This window comes from Lutjanus erythropterus, chromosome 1, assembly GCF_056507025.1.
Source record: "Lutjanus erythropterus isolate fLutEry1 chromosome 1, fLutEry1.hap2, whole genome shotgun sequence".
Classification (NCBI taxonomy): Eukaryota; Metazoa; Chordata; class Actinopteri; order Lutjaniformes; family Lutjanidae; genus Lutjanus; species Lutjanus erythropterus.
Genome location: NC_139317.1, coordinates 11,583,230 through 11,607,113, shown reverse-complemented (window position 1 = coordinate 11,607,113; position 23,884 = coordinate 11,583,230). Strand labels below are relative to the sequence as shown.

General features: G+C 37.9%; 2 protein-coding genes across 6 annotated transcripts in view; one reads left to right on the top strand and one right to left on the bottom strand.

Annotated features, from left to right (window-relative positions):
• Positions 1-3,113: 3,113 nt before the first annotated feature.
• anp32a (acidic (leucine-rich) nuclear phosphoprotein 32 family, member A) lies at positions 3,114-12,171 on the top strand. Of its 3 annotated transcripts, none has more exons than XM_084742833.1 (7): positions 3,114-3,519; positions 7,524-7,673; positions 7,762-7,884; positions 7,972-8,170; positions 8,277-8,386; positions 8,480-8,534; positions 10,903-12,171. In XM_084742833.1, the coding sequence occupies exons 1-7, from the start codon at positions 3,466-3,468 to the stop codon at positions 10,968-10,970; spliced, it is 759 nt and encodes a 252-aa protein (XP_084598959.1). In that variant the 5' UTR covers positions 3,114-3,465; the 3' UTR covers positions 10,971-12,171. The 3 variants fall into 3 exon arrangements, with proteins under 3 accessions (XP_084598959.1, XP_084598886.1, XP_084598813.1); XM_084742760.1 differs by having other exon boundaries at positions 8,271-8,386; positions 10,906-12,171; XM_084742687.1 differs by having other exon boundaries at positions 3,119-3,519; positions 8,271-8,386.
• Positions 12,172-14,972: 2,801 nt separating this feature from the next.
• The window catches only part of coro2ba (coronin, actin binding protein, 2Ba), a 62,594-nt gene continuing 53,682 nt past the window's right edge, over positions 14,973-23,884 (bottom strand). For all 3 annotated transcript variants that reach the window (XM_084742418.1, XM_084742577.1, XM_084742498.1), the window contains exons 6-12: positions 23,624-23,740; positions 23,409-23,513; positions 21,545-21,641; positions 20,774-20,886; positions 20,466-20,556; positions 18,315-18,454; positions 14,973-16,365 (exon numbers count right to left, since the gene is read on the bottom strand). In XM_084742418.1, the coding sequence (XP_084598544.1) occupies positions 16,231-16,365; positions 18,315-18,454; positions 20,466-20,556; positions 20,774-20,886; positions 21,545-21,641; positions 23,409-23,513; positions 23,624-23,740 (798 nt within the window). In that variant the 3' untranslated portion in view covers positions 14,973-16,230. The remainder of the gene's footprint in view (positions 16,366-18,314; positions 18,455-20,465; positions 20,557-20,773; positions 20,887-21,544; positions 21,642-23,408; positions 23,514-23,623; positions 23,741-23,884) is intronic.

The following is a 23,884-nucleotide window of genomic DNA, read 5'->3' as shown; positions in this document are numbered from 1 at the left end:
TTTACACTGCAGCTTGTTTGACACTAATGGAGTAAAGCTGGGAGTTAATGCGTAGTTTAGGCCTCTGAGTGAAAACAGAGAGGAGAAAAGACGCCTGACAGGGAGAACTGCCTCAGAGGCTGCTGACAGCGATGTAGGCTGGTGCGAGACAGCAGTAATGTCGTTATTGGCGGTTACTCAGATGTCTCCTTATCATGAACATGCACGTTATTTATCACACTAATAAAGTTACACGGACAAGTGGGTGAGACGGTGATGCAGGGAGAGACAGTTCTCCCTCTTGGCATGTATCCCTGTTTATCAGACAAACGCTCCACTAATTTATTTAATCATTTTCTCTTCATGTTAGGTTTTAATGTAGTGAGACACAGAGCACGTGGCTTCATTTGACCAGTTACTGATCATCAGAAAGCAGACTGTGTTTGGAGTGTGATTAGAGTCCCTCCTCATCAACCTTAGTTTTCATATTCTTCTAAACTTGCACCATGAGTTAAAGAGAAAATGGTAATCCAAACAGCCAACTGATGGTCACTGCTCCAGGCTAACGGCTTTGCTTCCCCCTTGTGGATAAACTCTTTACAGCATCAGATTGAGACCTGCTACCCGCCACACAGAGGAATACCCTCAGAGTTCACTAACTGCCCACATGAATGATTACTGCATCAGTTTGTATTTGTCCAGTTCTTGAATCATGACAGTTAGTTTAACTGACTGTATGACATAAATGCATGCTAAACATATTTAGCATGCAAATGAATCAAAGTGCATCATGGTTAGTCATACAACATTTATAAAATTACACAATTCTAATAATGAAACTGTAGTTTTATTATGTTTTGTTTTTAATATTCATTTACTTTTTTTTTTTGCTTGTTTCCCACCTCATGTGAACTAATACTTTTTTCTTACAAAATACTCAATGATCAAAGTAGCTGCTTCTTAATTTAATAGTTGACAACTAAATGACTGACCGCTGCAGCTGTAATGTTATCATGTCTTACTGTTATGTTTGGCAGAGGTGGAGCCAAACAAACAAACACACAACTATAATACCTTCAACTGTTCTGTTTAATTTATTTCAAGCTTTATTACAGACTTGGGGTCCAGATAAAACAAATGGGTAGTATAAAACCAAGATGATTTCATGTTCAGAGTCATTAAGCCGGAAAATAAATTAAATCTACATAATTAAATCTACAAGTCACAACTTTCATTTGAGCCTGTAATGAAGCTGAAGGTACGGCAGTTTTTGGGCGAGCCAGGACTCAGAGTGAAGGTTGTAGCGTCTGTAAAGAGTGACTCAACACACAATCAAATTTGACTGAAAAGAAAATGTAATGTACATACACTTTTGTATACCAACTATAATTACCATATAACTATAATTGATTTTGGTCACATTCTATGGTGTTAATGGCTACGGCAACAACAAGTAAATCTGTATTTTGTGTTCCTGTTATGCTTTGGTTTCTTTCTTACCTTTATATATGTACCCATTTAATTTAATTTTCTTTCCTTTTTACATGATCCATTTGGAAAATATGTCATCTACATGTCACAACTTTAAGGCTGTAATCAAGCTGAAGGTGCAGCACTTTTTTGGCTAAGCAAAGACCCACTGTGGAAGTTCTACCATCTTTAACGAGAAACTTAACACAAAATTAACTTTTTGTTGAGTAGGTATATGAGATATATATACAGTATTATATACTATCTCTAACATCATGTGCAAGATCATATCCATTATCATGTGCAATATTACTTTCAATATCATTTGCAATATTACTTTTCAATATCATGTATGATATTACTCTAATATCATGTGCATCATCACTGCCAACATGTGCAATATTGCTGTGAATTTTTTGCAGTATTACTGTCATCATGTGCAATATTACTTTCCATAGCATGTGTAATTTTACTTTTAACATAATGAGTAACATTACTATCAACATGTCCAGTATTACTTATCAATATCATGTGCAACATTATTTTTCAATATAATGTGCAATACTGCTTAAAATCACATGCAATATTACTTGCGATATCGTGCAATATTACTTTTTAATACCATGTGCATTGTTGCTTAATATGTGCAATATAACTTTCCATATCATGTGCAATATTAATTTTAATACCATGAGTAACATTACTGTCAACATGTGCAAAACTACTTATCAGTATCATGTGCAACATTACTTTCAACATCATGTGCAATATTACTTTTCAAAATCATGTGCAATATTGCTTAATATCATGTGCAATATTACTTTTAATACCACGAGTAACATTACTGTCAATATGTGCAAAACTACTTATCAATATCATGTGCAACATTACCTTCAACATCATGTGCAATATTACTTTTCAATATAATGTACAATTGCTTAGTCATGTGCAATATTACTTGCAATATCATGCAATATTACTGTCAACATCATGTGCAATATTGCTTAATATCATGTGCAATATTACATACAAACTTGTGCAAAATTACTTTCTACATCAATTACTTTTTAATACCATGTGCAATGCTGCTTAATATTAAATACAATATAACTTTCAATATTGTGCAATGTTGCTTATATCATGTGCATTATTGCTTTCAATATCATGCAATATTCAATAACGTGCAATATAACTTTTACTTTTCAGTATCACTGCCAGTATTACTTTTGATTTGGGTTTGACTTCTTTTATTATATTTTTGCCATTTTTGCATGTACTCCCGATGTACTTTAAAGTGATCCTGTAATTTCTAAGCAAACTGACAACAATTTCTTTCAGGATTGATTACGTCTTACCTTATAAAGTGTTTAATGCTACAGCAATGATCAGTAACAGGTACATCTGTATTTGTGTATTTTTGAGCGAAACACCTAGTTTGTGTTACATACTATTTACATATTGATTTAATTTTCTACCTTTACTTCCTGTGTCCCATGTGGAACTGTTTTTTTTTCTTTCTTCTCCACTTTTTGTTTTTGTTGTGTGAATAGTGGAACAATATGTATCATGAGTGTGTTTTATGACAGAACAATATCAAACAAGAGCTCTACATAATTACCACCTTTAGACAAGACTTCAAGTCAGGAGGAGCTTTAATAGTGACAATTATATGCACTGACAAACATGTAGCATCCCTCTGCCATGGTCTGTATTCAGCATAAAACATTAAAGTATTACATTAGCCATGTAAACTTAAGTTAACAAACAACCAAACTTCAACAACAAAACCCCACCCAGTTGTATGAGGGTGGCTCCATTGGCCTGCGTGTCTGTAAATCCGTTCCCTCTTTATTTGGCGGCTCCCATTGGTCGGCGGTGACGACAATCCTGAGACGTGCTCCCGCCCACCGAGCGGATCAAGTTTGAATGAACAACAGCAGTCTGTTCTGGAGGTGCTAGTTGCATTTGCAGTAATTATTAAAAGTGTGTATCATATCACGGGCGCGCTGATCCAGGATGGACATGAAGAAAAGAATTCATCTAGAGTTGCGGAACCGCACTCCGTCAGACGTAAGTTGGCCTCACATCTCGCTCGGTGAATGTTTCACACTCAGCTAATGGAGAATCTTTCGTGTGATGTCTTGGCGTGGGGATACAAAGTTTCTTACAAGTTAAAAGATGATGGAGGCGTCGGGTCACATTGTTGCGAACATGTTTACGGTCGGCAGGTGCTGCGGGGACGCTGGTCGAACTTTTGTGCGGCTCCAACATCACGTTTTTGATGTGCACTTTGAGAATGCAGCACAGCTTTTTATGCCAGCGGTATAAACAAGGCAAGCAGTATGAGAAGCCATATTTGTAACTTTTGATCTACGAACGCAGCCCATTCTCGTTTAAAAGCCGCGGTGTTGTTATTTACTCGTGGTTTGATGTGCTGTGTGCATGCTTTGACCGAGAAATGCGTTTAAACATTTTAACCCGGGCGCGTTAAGGATGCGGATACTCAAAGTCATGACATTATCAATGATGCATAACGATCACAGCCTCGAATTATCGCCTTGCAGCCGCATCCTGCACCTACGGTCACTCAAACTGTGCAGCCGAACTCGTTTTTATTTCTGCAGAAGCGCGTTCAGACCGCGAGCAGCTGGCGGTGGAGAGCCTGCAGCCCGTGCAGCCGATAACCGGAGCCACCACGGTGCGCACAGATGGCCGAAAGAAAGCGGTTTCTAGCATGGACCGTTACCTGCCACCAGGCTGGGCGAAAACACGCAGACACGAAACACGAGGGGGAAAAAACAAACAAAACAAAACACGACCGCGTCGGTATCAACAGCTCCTTTTCGTCCACTTCTTTCGTGGAGGCTCTGTGGTTTTCGACGAGAGGTCGAGACACATAATGAAAACACACCGTCGAGCCGCGTTGTTGCTCCAGTTTTCCAGAACTAGGACAAGCCGCCATTTTACCGAGAAACAAAGGCAATTCGAAATACACCGAGTATCCCGTTCATTCGACACAAATGACGAACGATTCATCATACCTTCTTAATAATAGAAGTCTACACACGCCATCAATCCAATCGGCAACTGTTTAGCACAAGCAACAATGAAACGTTTGCCTGGCAGCTATCTAATCTGCTTCAGCTGCCCCTCCTACTCACAAATGACCCTGTGCACGACTCGTAGGTCTGTTTCACTCCGACTTGTTTTGACTAATGTGCATCTGCGCCGCTCACAACCGTTCACACACACACACACACACACACAGACACACACACACACACACACACCAAGCTCTTATCACGTTTTAACTCGGGTACCAGAGAAAATAAACGCCTACAAAACCGCCGCGCTGCGTCTGTTTCTACTGGAAAAGTAGCCAAATGTGATATTTACGTAATGAAAGGAGCGCCGATGCATCGCGATACTTAGAGCGTTGAAATGTGCGCTGTCGAACAAAACGTTATTGATGGACGGTTATTGTTTTTTTTTTGTTTTTTTGTTTTTTTTTTGTTTGGTCCTCAGTGCTGATTGGCTGAGTCACGTTCAAGGCCGCGGTAAAATATCCGATAAAAGCACACCTGTGACTGCACATCTAACTATTTACCGACCCAAAAAACATTATTAACATTATTTTCATTATCGAATAATCGTTCATATATTTCCTTGACTAATTGATTAGTTGTTTGGTCCACAAAATGTCATGAAATGGTGAAAAACACTGATCAAAGCCCAAGTTTAAATATTGATTTTAACTGTAATTTTAAGAGCAAAGAAACCCCCAAATATTCATGTTTAATAAGCTGAAATTAGAAAATGGTTACTTTTTTAATATTAAAAAAATGACTAAATTGATTAATTATCCCTCTGCAAAACAATTTCATTATTGATTCATCTGGTTTCATTTCCTTCATTGGTTATTTGGTCTATAAAATGTTGATCAGTGTTTTAAGTCCAAGATGACATCCTCAAATATCTTGTTTTGACAACAACCCAAAAAATATTAATTCAACTCTCATAAAGAGTAGGAGTAGGAGTGAAGAAACCAGAGAATATTCAACATTTGAGTAGCTGAAATCAGAGAATATGTACAATTTGTCTTTAAAAAATGACTCAGTGTGATTAATTATTGTTACCGATATATAGTGCATTGAAATGTGTGCTGCTGCCTACTGAATATTACTAATGGACAGTATTCTTTATATTTTGGTCCTTGCTGCTGATTGGCCAAGTCATGTTCGAGGCCGCGGTAAAATATTTAATAAAAGCACACCTCTGACTTTTTAATATGCCTATACGCCAACCTAAAATATGCTCATATACCTGAGCATTGGTTGATAAAGAACTCAGTTCTTGTATTTAAATAAAAAGTAGCAATATTGTAGTGTAAAAATACTCTGTTACAAGTAAAAGTCTATATTGAAATACTCATTATGCAGGATAACCAATTTCACAACAACATATATGATTTTATTGGATTATAATTACTGATGTATTAATGTGTTCCTCACTTCAGTGTTGCAGCTACTAAATGAGGAGCTAATTATTTAATATTCTTTTCCTGTTGGGCAGCTTGTGAGTTTCAATAAAGTTTAATCTTGAGCTATAATTTACATAATAATTAATTATTGATTATATTTTGTTTTATCAAGCTGCAAAGTAACTGTCAAGTAACCAGTGACAGAAGTTATTAAACAAATGTCGTGGAGTGAAAAGTACAATATTTGCCTCTGAAATGTAGCGTGGTAGAAGTGGAAATGAGCAAAACGTGGAAATATTCACGTGAAGGACACAGTCCACCAAATTGTACTTAAGTACATTACTTGAGTAAATGTATTTAGTTACTCTCTGTTAGTGTGCTTTTTTTTTTTTTTTTTTCTTTTTTTTAAATTAAAGTGTTTAATTAGTCTCATGAAACTATACAGTTGTGGGAGATATTTTCTTTATAGATTAACTGATTTTTTTTTTTTTTTTTTTTTAATCTATTGATTAGTTGTTTGGTCCGTAAAATGTCACAAAATGGTAAAAAATGTTGATGACTGTTTCCCAAAACCCACAGTGACGTCCTTAAATGTCTTGTTTTGTCCACAATTCAAATATGTTTAGTTTACTGTCAGAGAGAACCAAAGAAACTAGAAAATATTCACATCTGAGAGGCTGAAGTCAGAGAATTTGGACATTAAAAAAAAGACTGAAAATAATTAATTGATTCTTAAAACTGTTGATGATTAATAGTTGACAACTAATCAATTAATTAACTAATATTTGTAGCTTTAAACCCATGGAACAGCATGTTATATATGTCATTGGAATGTTTTTTATTAATGTGTTAACTTGCAATCAGCATTTTAATTATGTATTTGGTCATTTTGGAGCCAATTATAACCACTTTCTGTACTGCTGGGCAGTTTAATAGTCCTGTATAGTATATATGTGTAGTTATATCTGTAGTATGAGGGGAAAAAAACTTAAACTGCAAAGTAAATTGTAACTCTGTAAATGTAATGGACTCAAAAGTACAACGTCTCCCTCTGAGTGGAGTATAAGTATACAGTGGGGGAAAAAAAATTTATATTCAAGTAAAGTATAAGTTATTGAATAAATGTACTCTGAGCCACTTTGACTGCAGATGAAGTTTCAAGGTTAAATTAGAGTACATAATTCTGTATTAGCTTGCTCCTTAAATAAACACTTCACAAATGAAGTCGAGTCAGGAACAAGACTTGAATGGAGCAGTAGCTTCCCAAAAGCTGAAACAATCAATTTATTGTGCGAAGTACTATATCATATTTTTACATTACACTGTTTTTATTTGGCAGACACTTTTTTTCCCTACTGAGGCTGAATTTGACTTTACTTTTTGTAAGTCGTTCTTGACAAGAGCATCCCTCCTAAAAACAGAACTTTGTGTGGTTAAACAGATGTTTAAGCTTGAAATGGCTTTATTTTCTGTCCAGACAGAAAATGAACACCTACTTAACATATTTTATGCAACCTGTCTTTAACCTTTTATTTACTTGGAACGATTTTTAATCCAATAAATTCTTACCTGATGTTATTTGTTCGTTCTCCAGGTCAAAGAACTTGTCTTAGACAACTGTCGCTCAAATGAAGGAAAGATCGAGGGTCTAACAGACGAATTTGAGGAGCTGGAGTTTCTAAGCACAATCAATGTCGGACTGACGACAGTTGCTCACTTGCCGAAGCTAAATAAACTCAAAAAGGTGAGTGTTTGTCTACGGAGAGCAAGTCTGTAACTTTTAAGGTTTTTTCGGGTTTTGCATATTTTGACTTTGTTTGGTTGATGAACAGCTTGAACTCAGCGATAACAGGATCTCAGGAGGGTTGGAAGTTCTGGCAGAGAAATGCCCCAACCTCACACATCTCAACCTCAGTGGCAACAAGATTAAAGACCTCAGCACAATAGAACCATTGGTAAGTGAAAGTACTCGGGGTGAAAAGTACATAAAAACTAAACATTTGGCTGTATAATTCATCAAACTTGATTCTTCTTTTTGACAGAAAGAATTGGGGACGCTGAAAAGTCTAGATCTGTTTAACTGTGAAGTGACAAACCTGAACGAATACAGAGACAACGTCTTCAAGCTACTACCCCAGCTCACGTACCTGGACGGCTACGACAAAGACGACAAAGAGGCGCCAGATTCTGACACCGAGGTCTACGCGGAGGGCTTGGATGATGACGAGGACGATGAAGACGGTAAGTTTGACCTTCACACACACCTTCCTGTGGGTAGCTGTGTTCTTTGTTGACATTTGACCGTTTGGCTAATAATTAACCGCCAACTGGTCTCACCCAGATGTAGATGAAGAGGAGTACGATGAAGACACAGCACCAGGAGACGAGGAGGAGGAAGAGGGAGAGGAGGATGAAGAGGAGAATGAAGAAGAGGAAGAGGAGGACCTCAGTGGAGAGGTGAGATGATAATAAATGAGATTTGTGCTCTGTAATTCTTAAAAATGTTAATTTCTGAACTTAACTAACTTTGCTTTGTCTATTTTTGAAAAGGAGGAAGAGGAGGAAGATTTGAATGACAGAGAGGTTGACGATGAGGATGATGAAGGTGAGTAAAATGGTGGCTGATTTTAACTTACAAGCTGTCTCCCAATTCTATACTACATGCTAAGTGTATACAGTCTATCTATTTACTGTTAGCATACAAGAAATCAGCATAATTAAAGGTGCAGTGTGAAGTTTTCTTGTAAACAAAGTTATGTTTACATTCAGAGTTACTCACCAAAACTCATGATATGTGTCCTGAAAAACATGTTGGATACATTTCCCTCTGCATTAAAACATTTAAGCATTTAAAAAAATATTTTGAAATGTACGTCACTCACATAAAAGTTTGCTAGCTAAACTAGCTTACTGCTTTTGTTGCTGCATTAACAGCTTCTGTGCATGTTACCACCGCTGACATACAGTATATAAAGATGGACAACATGAGAGCTCCCCAGAAGTGAAGCCAAAACATCTGTATTGCCCCCTGGTGGCTGGTTGTAGTATAGGTCATAAATCCCACCCCCTCTATGTTAGCAAATAGGACAAAAGCCAAACTAAAACATCAAACTACACGTCAAATATTTTCCTCCCGAAGATGATTTCTGTCATTTTAGGTAGCTCTTAACCTGCCAATATACATTCAAGTGTTATTTTTTCTGATCAGTTTGGTTTTAATTAGTCATTTGATGCTAGAAAAATGGGTTTTCACACCATGATTGACAGCTGAGCCCTGCCCTGTCTTCAACCCTGATCACTACCAGGGCTGGGTAGATGATACCAGAATCAATACAAGTGCCTTTAAAATGATACCGATACCAACAGAGTACTTAATTTGATACCTTTTTATTAAAATGACCAATTCTGTCCAATACACTCGACTTCACCACACCACAGACCACGGGGGTTGCAGCTGCTGCAGTAGTTGGCCAATCAGACATCACATTAAATTAAATAACGTTTGTGGTGATTGGCTGTAAGAAAAAAAAAAAAAGTACTGATACCCTGCCCTAATCAGTACTGTCCAGACTCTGGCTCCTTTTTGTAATTGGCTTCATTTTTGTACAGTGGGTGGAAGTGGACACGCGTCGTCCATCTTTATTTACAGTCAGTGGTTACCACCACCAACTGTTGAGCAGCTACAGCATGAAACCAGTGACAGAAGTTTGTATTGTGTTACATTAAAGGGACAGTTCATAAAATCAAAAATACCTATTTTTCCTCTGGCCTGTGGTGCTATTTATTCATCTAGATGTTTTTTTGGTTTGAGTTCTACAATTTTGGAGATATCAGCCGTAGAGATGTCTGCCTCTCTCACATATAACAGGACTAAAATGACTCTTGGCTTGTGGTGTTCAAAGCACCCCAAAAAATATTTGAAAAATTAAAAACCAGTGTCTGTTTCCAAAAATCACGGTGTGGTTCCTGAAGATAATCTACAGACCTCGTTGTGAGACGTTTCATGTAGGAACTACTTTCTTTGCTGTAGAATCTACTGGGACTACTTTAGAATTGATCTGACAGGAAACGTCTCACAGCGAGGTCTGCGGATTCACTTAAGCAACCGGGTCATGATTTTTGGAAAGATACACCGTTTTTTTGTTTTTGTTTTTCAAATGCATTTATTTTGGTGCTTTGAGCACCAAAATAGCTGGGCGGCATTTAGTCCCATTATATTTGGAATAAGGCAGACATCTCTTTGGCTGATATCTCCAAAACTCTGCAACTCTCACCGAAAATACCTAGATGGATAAAAAGCACTACAGGCCAGGGGAAAAACATGTATTTTTGCTTCTGGGGCAAACTGTCCCTTTTAACAAAGAGACATCATTAGACCACCATTGTAGCCTAATGGTTTCCACATAACCACAATGTTGCTGATTCAATTCAAGCCGGAGACCTTAGTTACATTTAATGCCCCCCCCTTGTCCCCATGTTTCCTGTCTGCCTCTTAGCTGTCTAACTGTCCTTTAAAAGCAAAAATGCCCCCCAAAAACAAGCAAACCAACCCAAAGACAGCAACGTGTTTTTCCAAACATAAGATATGTTTTGTCTTCTGTAATGTTCTGGAGTTGTTTTAACACCATCCACAGTTAATTGTCACTTTTTCCAAATACAGGAGGCTCCTCAATTTCCTTTCCACACACTGGTACAATAGTGTAATAGTTTGTTTTGTTTGTTTTGTTGACATCACTTCCAGTGTGAACACACCCTAAACCTGCTCAGTATCACACATAGTACAGATTTGGGACTCAGCTGATTCAGAAAACCTTTATTGTCCATCACAAAGCTGTAAATCTATCTTGTAATGTGAAAATTGCGCACAGTGCTGTCGTGGTGACGCAATAAACCTGAAAGAGAGGTTTACCAGGAAACATTTACTTGCTATGTTGCGATGTTTGTGTCTTTAACTGCGACTCTTTATTTTCTAGAAGAGGAGCGAGGTCAGAAGAGAAAAAGGGAACTGGATGAAGAAGGGGAGGAGGATGAAGATGATTGAAAGTCCTCTGGAAGCTAAGTTGTGAACTGTTTTAAACTTGTATCTCCCAGTCACTTCCCAACAACCCCATGTATTTTTCCCCCAGTTTCATATTGCAGTAGGAGTGGTTTTTGTTAATGGCCAGTCAGGTAGACGGGGTTGTCTGGAGAAATAAGTTAAATTTATGTACCTTTGATGCTCCCGTGTTCCAGTCTTTACGGTCCACTTTTAACTGCTTTGTGGACACCGATTTTGTATTATCAAATATTAGCAAAGATAAACCTTTTTAAGAAATGTTTTTGTTTTCTCACCGTTTGTGTAAGACCAGTTTCTGATGTATTTTAAGACCCCCCCCTTCAAAAGAAAAAAACAAAATGAAAAAAAAAAAAAGAGTGCATGTCTAATACATTTTAAAGTCAACTACTGGATTTCATGTATGGCTGTCCTCTCCTCGTCTTAAACTTATTTTTTGCATTGTACTTTTTTTTTTTTTTTTAATGTAAGTTATGTATTTGTAGTGTCACCAGTATGCCAATACTCTCTGCTGTCCTGGTGTGAAACTTCTGTCTGAACATGCACAGTGTGACCCCTCACAGGGCATATTTTTAAATCATAGCAAAAAAATGTCTGCCCTTGTCAAAGCTGCTCCTCCTCCTTCAACCCTCAGCTTTGATAGTTCGGAAATTACGTGTTCTTGTAAATAATGACCAAATCTATTTTTTTGTATTCTCTTTGATGACGGCAGACATTGAACAGACAACTGAGGTGAAACTATGAATTGTAATAAGATATTAAATATGTATGCTGCTTTATCTAAAAATACGCAGTGTGAAATTTCTTGGAATTTGAACATAACTTTGTATGCATAATCTTTCCATAAAGAGAAATGTTCAACATCAGAACTCATTATTGCTTTTTCCTCATGTTCTCTTTCTTTTCTGTGACACACAGGTGGCAATGTTTGAAATTTGTGGTGGTAGTGTAGAGAAGTACTTGATATAAAATGGAGGTTACAGCCGCAACTTATGTGCATTGAAAATTTATTGTTTCAAAGTGTAAACTCTGGAAAACGGTCAGTTATTTGGACTTTGTTTCCACTATTATACGTAATGGTCAAATTGGCCTACCTCAGTGATTTTTCACTCTATGTTAAAATTCCACTGTCATCAGCCAAATTGTTTCTTTTTCCCTCCCATTCACTTCAATAAATCCCTTTTATATATGTTTTGATTTGTTGTGGTCCTTGTACAACACTGTCGAGTCGAACGGTGAACCTTCAGGTCATCAGGTATGATCATTTGGTAACACTTTCTATCACATCCATGTCTATAATGCATCATATACATACTTATAAATGCATAATAATCTGCTTGTAGAACTATATAATATTTATAAGCACTCATACATATTCACAATGTCTTATAACAGTCGTAATGCATTATAGATATTAATGCTTTATAACAATAATCATTAACACATTATAAAGTATTCTATAACTTATGAAGTCAAGTATCATAATACCAAATACTTGCTCACTTTTTTGCAATCATCATAATGTAATAATTCTGGTAGTTGTCGTACATTATATTTTATTACTGGGGATGTGTGTGATAACTGATTAGACGTGTGATCCCGTTCAGTATAAAACAGTCAACACATTGAGTAAATTTTGACTGTTTTCTGAGTGTTTGTTTTCCTTTTAGACTAGTCAGCTACTCTAAATTCAAATTTGTTAAATCGACAGGTTGCAAAAGGACTTCCCGCACACTGTCGAACTTGCGAGAGTCTTTGTGCATGTTTTCGGTCTACCTGCCTCTCTCCTGCACACTTGTCGAATCTAACAGATGTGCAAAGTGTTTCTTTGTTTAATCAGCAGGGAAATTAGGTGCAAAGAACATCTGTGTTTATTACACAACTTTGTTAAATATTCTGATTCGTCAGTTTGGCATTCCACGTTCTGTTATTTCAGATTAGCAGACTGCTGCTATTAATAATAAACTGTTGCTATGGATGTAGTTCTAATCACAGATTATGGAGGACTTAGTGGAAGCAATAAAATCATTATTAAATCAATATTTTATGTCAGATAGTTGGTTTTTATTTAGTAATTTGCCGTTCAATAAGTGGTATAACGCACAGTGAACTGGTCATTATGCAAAATAAACCCTTTCAGGATGATTCAAGACCTGCACCACCCTGCTGGGGTTCATTTCGCCTCACTGTACATTATCCTTTAAATAAAAGCATATTATACATACAGTACATTATAATGCCATTATTAGTTACCCGTAGTGGTGACTGTATTCTTTGAGAGAAGTAATTAAATTCCCTAATGACGTAACCTTCACCCTGGTTTTGGTGTTTCTCACTGAGGGAAAAGTCATTGTTAAATCAAATAGCTTATACATTTAGGAAGAACATAAAATCAGTTCATTTCACTTTTGAACTCCTGATATTAATCTTGTCCCTTTTTTTAAACACTCTTTAAGGTTTAGTTCATAAAAAATGCTCTACGATCCTTGCAAAAACAGATAAATGTCAGTAATTATGAAGCAATATGATACTTGACCTTATGAATCGTTTAAAAATACTTTATAATGTGTTAATGATTCTTGTTATAAAGCATGAATATTTATGAGTACTCCTAACTACATTGCTATATGAAGATTATAATGCATCGTAAGTATGTTTACAATGCATTATAGAGACAGGTTGCAGGGTTGAGTCAGATTATTATGAAATGTAGTCAGTTACTGAAAACAAATTGCATGGAAATTTTGGTAATTAGCAATATAACAAAAAAAATATCTGGTCTGAATACGAGATAAGTTTTGGATTCCTTTTAAATCAAACGCTGAAAATATTGCACCTTTTACTAAAAAATGGATGCAGCCACAGAAGTCCCATAAATATTCTTTTTTCTCTTCAAACCTTTTCTACTTTTGTTCAGGGTTCTTTTCTCCTGCCACAAAGTGGAGCACTTGTCTAAGAAACCCTGAATATAAGACACACTTTTCAAAAGTCAGTTATAGAGAATTGGTTATCATGAAAAAAAAAGTATCACAATTAAAATAAAAAATGTAATCAAGTAATCCTTGACAAGGTATGTAAAATCAATTCTTCAAATGTAATCTAGGCTGATTATTACTTGTTACTTACATGTAATCTGTTACTACCCAACCCTGCATGGATGTCACAGAAAGTGTTACCGTTACTTTTTTCTCCACATAGAAAACTTCAGCAGAGTGAACTGTGATCCTGTTAACTCTATACAGAACAAGAACAAACTGAGCTAATTCAAACTGGGGTTTACTTGCCTCCTCATCGTACACAGGGAGTTTCAGACTTTTTAAAAGCATAAAAGCTTTTCAGTTAAGTGCCTGATTTTAGTGCTCAGTGCGCCGACATGAGAGGCTCCAACTGCAACTTTCACCTTTCTCACTGTAGCTGATCATCTCTGGTAGTTCCTTTTCCCGCTTTCACTTTCACTGTAGCCTTTTATTTTTCCTGCAAGAAACATACGCATTTACCATTAATGTGTCAGTGGTTCAAGTCTACTGAAACTAAAGCTTTGGTCCCTTAATGTCCCCACGATAATGTGATCGGAGAAGACTTGTGACCTTCAGACCTTAACTTACTTTTTACGTACTTGGGGGTACATATTCCATTCTCACTAGGCATGTAGCCGATTCATCTTTTTCCATTTCTTAGATCACCAAGAGCAGAAACAGTGAAAAGACAAGGCTGACTGTGATTGGGCCTGGATTAAAAGACACATTGCATGTTTAGCAGCATCTTTTTGGATCTGGCCGGCCCAATGGAGCCAATAAAATGTTAATCCAGTGCCCACTTTTCTTAAAATTTCAGAATGCAGGCAAAAAAAAACAGTTCATTGGTAAAACAGAGGCATTTAAACTGCAATTTCGCCTAAATCTGTTAATGGTACAAGTGCAGAAAGAGAGGCAGATGACCCGGAGTCTCTAGAGCAAAATTACACATCTACAGGTAAACACATTTCAGTAATAGTGATATACTTAGTTTAAATGTAAAAGGATGGTTATTATTACAGTTGTCTGCACTGTTAGGAATAGGCAAGAAGAATACATTTTTATAACTTGTCTGAAGTTATGTTGTTGGAATTGAAGAGCTAATACCATTAAAGGTACAGTTTCACACAAATCCTGCACCAACCAGAAACATTCAGCAAAAATCTATCAAGCATCACAATCATTACTTGCAGCCACATCGTACAAAAACAATGGGATTAACAAATATACATGTTATTAGCTAAAAAGGTAAAATGTGACAAATAAATAGAAGCAAATATACATTACCCCCCATCCTCAAAATTAGCCCTAAAAACCAAGAACAGCCAGCAAAGCTTCCCTTGAGACTTTTTTTTTTTTTTTTTTGAGTAGTTTTGCAAGTCCACCATCTCTGGATCCATGTCTCCCCTGCTGCTTTTCCACTATTTAAATAAAGAATGAGAAGACTAAACTACTGTCCTTGGGAAGAAAGACTGCGTTTGTGTAGCTATAGGTCAGTAATGTGAAGTATATTTACAGGCAACAACATCTGTAGGTGAGAAAAGAGGTTACGGGAAAGCAGCTCTGTGGGAAAACATGATCCATGTCTGCAAAAGCTCGTCTCGTCTGTCAGTTGCAAAACCACTTCACGTCAGCCATTTTGAGAGGATGCTGCAGCTCGCTGCAATCTGTGTGTGCAGCAGGGTCTAAGGCCTTAGGGAAGAGAAACAGGAGCCAGTGACAGTCTTTTTATCCTCCAGTTCTTGCCTCAGCAAAGAATCAGAACTAGATGGTGGTTTGGTCATTACAGAAAGATGAGTGTAGCAGCTCCTTTGCATGTGTATTGCCACGCGAATGATGAGGGGAGGCATGGTGAGACAAACACACAGACTGATCATAACACTGGAGAGTGTGCTGGATAGAGAATGTTAAGTTGTAAAAAGACAGATAATACCTAAATTGATTGGATCTGAAACCCTCCCTCTCATCGATTTCATGTTCAGGTGGCAATCAATGATCACTGCCTCTCCTCCGTTACTTATCATTTCTGTCATTATTACAATATTCCAGTAATTGCACCACTTAAGACATTATCCAACAGTTATTATCATATTATTGTATGCACTATGCAGGGCAGCAGGGATGAAGTTATGATATATCAAAAAAGAGAGGGGTGGGAGGAAGGCTCAGAAGCTTGCTGGAGGTCAGAACTGGGGGCAAAGGGAGCAGCTTTGCCAGTCCAGGAGGCTGCGAGGTCACACGTTGTTGGGGCTAACGTTCTTCAGGTTGTTGAGCTCCAGCTCCAGCTGGCGTATCCGCACGTCCTTGGTGGTCAGCTCCTCCTTCAGCCGCCGCAACTCATCCTGCTGCCGGAAGAACATCCGCAGGAGCTACGTGGAGAAAAACAAAAGCTCATGCATGTAACAAATAAACACACAAGTACGAAAATCTACTGTTAATAGAGAAAATTTGGAGAATGTACAGTGATAAAAAACATTCTGTACTCACTACACAAAGTCCTACTGTACAGATTAATTTACTATGCATTTTAAACCTTTTAAACCTTTAAAACTATACATCAGACCAGCATCGTGTCATCAAGTGCAAGTTGCCTTTTGGGGAAAATATCTAACTTTCATCTAATTAGAGAAACAAGGAAATGCTGAAAAGCTGCTGTGTAGCAGGTTGTAAAACAAAAAAACAGATACAAATTCATTACATCTCCATCCTTCGTGCAAAGGAAAGAGATCTGAGAAGAACAGCAGTAAGAATGTATGAGCCTCCAGGGAACAGTAATTCTTCATTTTGGCAGCAGTGTTAATTCATTTTTGATGACAATAAATATGAATTAGCTTTTGTCATTTAAATTTTGCCAGTTAAAAAACAAGGAAGAACCGTATTATTAACCAAGGCTTTAATACTGACATCTGAGACACATAAGCTGCATGAATATTAACTGTCAGTGAGGTAAACAGCTAAATGATGTTAATGACAGTTACTACTGATGGATAGGTGACGTTGGCTTGAGTAGGAGGCTGCTGGATGTCAGTCATAACGTTACAGTACAGCAGCATCAGACTGTCGTCTCTGACTAAATCTCAGCCATGCTTAGATTGAACAGTTGTCGATTAACAGGTTGGTTATTTATAGCCACTAAGCCTAACAATACCTGGTGATTCAATATAAGCAATATCTGGCCACTGTGTTCAGTCACTGATCCCCTTGGAAGGAGAAGACTGAAGGGCGGCTGATTGATCAACCTAAATTTATTGTGGTAGCTCAGTTGGTGAAGTGTGTGCCCCTCAGCAGCGGTTTGATTCCAGTCTTCCCCTCACTCTCTCCTACATCTCCTGCCACTCTACAGCTGTCCTGTCAAAATAAAAGCTAAAAAGCTCAACTCCCTTCCCCAAAGACCTCTTAATTTATTAAGGTAAGGTAAGGTGGTAAAATATAAAACACACTTTTGACTAACACAAAATGAATGCATACAAACTGGTCAATGTTTTCAAACTGTAATCTTGCATTAACACCTAAGATCTTCACTTATGTGATATCCGTATGTGCCAGTCTAATGTTTCTATTTAATGACAACAGTAACTAAATGGAGCTTGCAGCGAGATTATTAACGGCTGTTTCAGAGGTCAAGGATGAACTCAATTAGTCCGTTGGTTTAAAGGTCCAGTGTGAAAGATTTATGAGGATTTATAATATTTATAGCTATATTTTCATTAGTGTATAATCACCTGAAAATAAGAATCACTGTGTTTTTTCGTTATTTTGGAATGAACCATTAAAGGCCACCATGTTGCATCTTTGTGTTTCTACAGCAGCCCAGAACAAACAAACTGAGGACTCACACTATATACAGAGTTTTGTGTTTTGTGTGAGTTTCATGGCCACCCTAAGTTCTCCTACATGCCAGGACACGGCAGGTGAGATGAGGTCTTTGCAATCAGCAAGCTTACCCCTAGATGCCACTAAATCCTACACACTGTTCCTTCAACAAAATAATCTTAATTCAAAGTCCACTTATTGGCTTTTTCCACAGTTACTTTTTCTTTTAGGCTTTTATTTTTTTCTCCACTGAATAAATCAACTGTATCAACCCAATCAACCAATCGGTTCAGCTCATTTGTCTGTTTGTTTATGGAATTTGAATCTCAATAATTTGTAAAACCTCCTCTTCTTTAGGTCCAAGAAACAGGACATGAAGGGTATAATATGCAGTGCAAACACCCCCACTCATTACATATATAACAGAAATAAAATAGAAATATAACAACACCAAAAAAAAACCCAATCCTTCATGCTATCAATACCATATCAGTTCTTCACATACCTCGTTCTCTGTCCTGGGCGGTACATTCTCCAGCAGGTCAATCCCATTCACCACCACACTCTTCTTCTCCTTCACTGGGGCCTTGAACACTAACTGGTTCGGCCGGTGGTAGCCGTCCTTCAGGGACATTAAGACTGGATCTGTTTGCAAAAAGGAGCAAAACGCTCTTAAGCAACACAAAGCACAGCGAGGCTCAAGTCCTTCATAGACCACCACAGGGAATCTATTGTTGCTCCATATGGTCTTCAACTTGGTGTGTCTAATTTCCTGTTATTGTGACAGCTTTTGTAGCATGTGGACTCCCATATGTACAAGTCTTTTGTCATCTACAAACTGGCCTGCATGCTAGAATCTGGAGTTTTTCTCATCAAATGCCTCTGTGGGTTTCTAAAGTTTGGTAAGCATGAAATGATTTCCACACCGGAGAAGGTAACGCTCGCTTTTAAAAGGCAGTTTGTGGGCCTTTGTTATGAGGTGCACACATGTTGAGAGCAGACCAGACCGTGAAAAATGGAGGTGATGAAAAGCAAAAAATGCACTTCAAACTTCCCACCTACCTTCCTCCTGGTTTAAATGTTCAACTGGCTGATGCTGTAATTTAAAGACCCGGTGAAATTGCAAATCAGAGCCCAGGTCAAGTTGTGTGATCATGATTAGAGGGAAGTATCTGTGGGAGTTTGCACCATGTTGGTAACAATACAAGCCATATGTTCAGTGACAGTGTGTAAATACTTTGCAACAAAGAACAAAACTAAGTAAAGACACAGGGAATGAAAGAGACTATTTTACCATCAGGCTTCACAGCTTTGTTTTAAAATATTTTTACCAATGCAGGGTGATGTAGGAAAGACCATTTCCACCAATTTGGGATCCTCTAATGACAAAGACTTCTCATTATTTGTGATATGAAGGTCATTATTTTGTGATACTAAAAGGTTGTGAAAGAAAAGGTTACTCATTATTTATGATACTCAGTCATACCTTTCTGAGGTTTTCTCAATATCGTAACGCTAAGTCCTTATTTTGTGATATTGAGTCATTATTTTGAGAAATCTTCTCAATTTTTGTTATACTGCATCATTATTTTGCAATACCAAAAGTCACAGTTTTGCAGTAGTAAGTCATTATGTTGAGAAACTAAGTCAATATTTTGAGGGAGTTTGTCATTATTTTGAGATACCATTTATAAGGTAGTTATTGTGTATTTCATGTTGTATTTTGTACTGTGCAGTGTGTACCTACTGCTTTTATTATGTAAGGCACCTGCATTTACTGTAGTGTGTACTGCACTTTAAATTATTTATTGTGTCTGCTTGTATGTGTAGGACTACAGATGGAAATGAATGTCTCACTCGCGCGACCATGTTTTCATTTCTTGTAAATGATCAATGTCAGAGCACACTGTCCTTTATAAATAAGCACACAAACTATACTAAACTAAACTAAACTAGATGCTAAGTCTTATTTTGTGATGCTTAGTCATTATTTTGAGGACGTTTCTCATTATTTTGAGATATTAAGTCTTATCTTATTTTGATAAGACATGATATTTGCAAGAATAAGTCATAATCTTGAGATTTCCATCCATCCATTGTCTATAACTGCATATCCTGACGGGTCACACAGGGGCTGGAGCCAGCTGACACCGGGTGAGAGGCGGGTTACACCCTGGACAAGTCGCCAGTTCATGACAGGGCTGACACATAGAGACAGACAACCATTCACACCTATGGGCAATTTAGAGTATGAATTATGCTATTATGCTGCATGTCTTTGGACTGTGGGAGGAAGCTGGAGAACCCGGAGAGAACCCACACGGGCATGAGGAGAACATGCAAACTCCACACAGAAAGCTCTGCCCCAGTCACAAACTCCCCAGGGGGATTCAAACTCAGAACATTCCTGCTGCGAGGCAACAGTGCTAACCACTGCACCACCGAGTCGCCCCATTCTGAGATACTAAATCATTATTTTGAGAAAGTTTCTCTTTATAATTTCATTATTTTTTTTTTTTATCACATTGGTTGAAATGGGCTTCCACAGCTCTGTGCCTAGCATGGGTTTTTATATTTGGCAAAACATTATGTTTTCTGTTTAAATGTTGTTTCATAAACCACCAAAGGAGCATCAATCAACCAAAGTGTTGTTTACCTCTATTAATGCCACTCAGCCATTCACTGGCGGACAGCGCAGGTTCTGTTCCTGCTGTCATGGGGTAGATGTCCTCCTGGTATGTGTCTGACTGTAAACCCAGAAACAACACATGCAGTCTCATTTTATTGATTAGATTTGGCATTGTTGATTATCTTGCCTGGTGGAAACAAGTTATTACAGTGCCTGAAACAAGATTTGTCTAAAAGCATAACATATAACCTCTCTGCGTGGCTTTGAAAAGGCTCTTTATCCATACTAATGAGAGCAGAATCAGTTAATTACATAATTTCATCCCCCTCACTCACCCTTCTTGGCACGATCATTGAAATGGGCTCAATCAAACCCTTCAGCGTGACTAGCTTGTAGAAGCGAAACACCTCGCAAGCTCCTACATCCAGCCCGTGCTTTGGCATCACACCTGCAGACATGAACAGAAGTGTGTGGTGTGACAAACATTCTGACAACGTGAAATCACTTCTCAGGATTCATCACATCAACCCGCTGCAATATGAAAGCACTGGATAAGTCAGTGGAGCTCATTTTGTCTTTGATGAATTTTATATTTTCAGTCGTGCAAAACCACATTTAGAGCAGCACCGAGGCCCCGTCTCTAAAGGCTGCTAATGAAGACATTAGGATCTCTCTGTCTGCAGGAGCCATCGCACATCACTGACTGCATTTACATGTGCACGTGTATGCTGGTTATTAGGCTAATCCTGGTTTCGATCATATTTCTGATATGGCATTTAAATGAAACCTGGTTATTCATATCCCTATACATGGTTCTCTGTTCTTTGACTCTAGTATCTAGGTTTCTACTCATCTGTGTGCAGTTCTATCTTGATCTGTCACCATGGCAACCACTCTGTTCTGTACAAATAAAATGCTCTGGATGTGGTGTTTACATGACGCAGTATTCTTGTTATTATCGGAGAACTCCAGGTGGCATATCCAGGTTTTGTCATAACCTGGAAATTACGTTTACATGTGCAAAACACAACCAGGATTCTCCAAAAACCTGATCATATCCAAGACACTCGTGCATAAACACAGTCACTGATCAACGCATGACTTACCGAGTCCTTTCTGTGGGGCCGGGGACCGGAACTCCATTAGGTACTGTAGGTACGGCTTCTCCGTGGTAATCTCGAAGTAACGGATGTTGCCGTCCCCCTGTTAGAGCACCAGAATGTGGCCATTACATTGCAGGTCAAGACGTAGCTACTCAGAGTTTCAAGCACATCAGATAATTTTTCATTTCAATTCAAACTATAGCCTCACATTATTTGCTGCTACGCTCTGATTCTCAGAACAAACTGCCCTTTCTTAGATTTTTTTGTTTAAGATTTTGTGCATAGTTTTAAATAACTAAAATTAGTGTCAAACTCAGGGCTTTATTGAAGATGCAGAAGTAGAGAAACCATTGTACCAGCTCAAAACACATATAAATAACCTAAAACTTAACAGCACTTCAGTGAGCACTGTGCTGTTCGACCATGCCAATGCAGAAACACGGGAAAACCTTTTTGTACAGTGAATGACATTCTACAAACTTCTCATTTTAAGAAAACATGAATAGAGGCTCTGAAGGATACCAGTGTAGAGATTTCAGATGAATTATGGACAAAAGAGATAGACAGGATCAAAGCATGTTCTATCAATACTAGACTCCAACTCATTCAGTTTAAAGTAATCTATTGGCTGCTCTTCTCCAAGACCAACCTGAACAGAATCTGTCCTCCTGTCTCTGTTACCTGTCATAAATGTTAGTCAGGTGACATGGCCCTAGGGCATCTTTTCTGATCCTGCGTGAAGCTCAAGATATTCTGGCAAGACATTTTTGTCTTTGTACAGTGACATACACGACAGACAACTATTCCTTGATGGTCTTTTTTGTGATACTGTGTTAATCTAACTTTTGTTTGACTTTTCTGTCTGTCAGTGTTACAACAAGCCGTCATGTTCGGTATGATCATAGCAAAAGGGGTTGTCCTGAGAGAGAGGAAATCAGTTTTCCTCTCCTTTTATTTAAAACATGGTTAGATGACATGGTTTCTTGTCTATATCTTGAAGAAATTCAGGATACTCTGTTCAATGCCCACCCCAAGTTTTTTAAGATCTGAGGACCTAATATTGATCATGGAGAGGTGTCAACCTGGGAGATCACTGTATTGAACTATACTGTTCTGTATTGTATTGGTGCTTTGACCTGCCAGGTTTTATTTATTCAGGTCTTTGTGTTGGGTCTTCTCAACCTCATAACCAACCACATAAACTCTATTTCTGCACCAGCTGATCATGCAATGATTAGGTGTTTAACATAGATTGAAACAAGACCTCTATAAACAACTCAAGTACGGCCAATGAACAAGAGGTTGGTGTGAGGTATAACACATAAAAATGACATTTTTAGACATATAATTGATAGTGACACATTAGATTTATCTCATATCGTTTGGACTTTGACTTCCTGCTTGTTTTTTGTGAGTGGGATGCAAAATTGCCAGATTTTAAATTGTTGTAAATCAAGCATTGATCCTCTTATAAAGGGCATCATTGACCTTTATATCTCATTACTTTGTTATGTATTTGCCATATTAAAGTTGTAATGATTGCCTATATGCTGTTACATGGTCAAACGAGGTCTCTCTTGGACTGTAAAGTCTCTTGGACTGTGACCAAAATGTTTTATCATTCCAATTTTCTCGAGGACAGTGTGTGGGATTTCTGGCTGTTCCTCTCCTACACACCCGTTTGTTCACTACAAACATCTTTTCATTAAGTTTTTATTATTACTCATAAAAATGAAAACTTCAGTTCACTGCACAGTTTTGTTCATTCTGTAGACTTCATGGTAGAAAAAAAATTCCCAAAACACATTAAATGTGTGTCTGAATTCAGTAAATCTGAGAAATGTTACAGTCATAATAATTTCCTGACCTTTCCTGCCAGGTACAACATGTGTGTGTCAGCATCGTAGAAGGGAAACAACAGTCCTGAGAGGCCATCGATGTCCTCCTCCACAATCGACATGGACAAATCCTCCTGGGAAGAGCAACACACACACACACACACACAGCAGGGAATTAAACACGTGCACTTGCTCCACCCACTCTGGCATTACAGGCATGAGCCATATGGAGGTGTGGTCTGACCTGATCCCACAGAGCGATCTGCCGGGTGTTCCAGCGAGAGACCCCTGTGGTGAGCAGTCGCTTCATGTTGCCCAGGAACACCACTCGGTTCACACGGTGGTTCTTACAACTGGCTTGCTGGTGGACACGAAAACAGATTATTATTATAACAGATTATTCTTGTGACTGTTGTATTGTTGTGACAATACAGAAAAGCAGTCTGACAACTTACTTAGAATTTATAATAGAAATGAAATTTTTTTGTTAGCTGGATGTTGAGGA

Excerpts from the sequence above, each read along its gene's own strand:
- anp32a (XM_084742687.1), top strand. The coding sequence starts at position 3,466 with ATGGACATGAAGAAAAGAATTCATCTAGAGTTGCGGAACCGCACTCCG. Across the intron at positions 3,520-7,523 it reads GGAACCGCACTCCGTCAGAC|GTCAAAGAACTTGTCTTAGA; the intron begins GTAAGTTGGCCT and ends TTCGTTCTCCAG. Across the intron at positions 7,674-7,761 it reads AGCTAAATAAACTCAAAAAG|CTTGAACTCAGCGATAACAG; the intron begins GTGAGTGTTTGT and ends GTTGATGAACAG.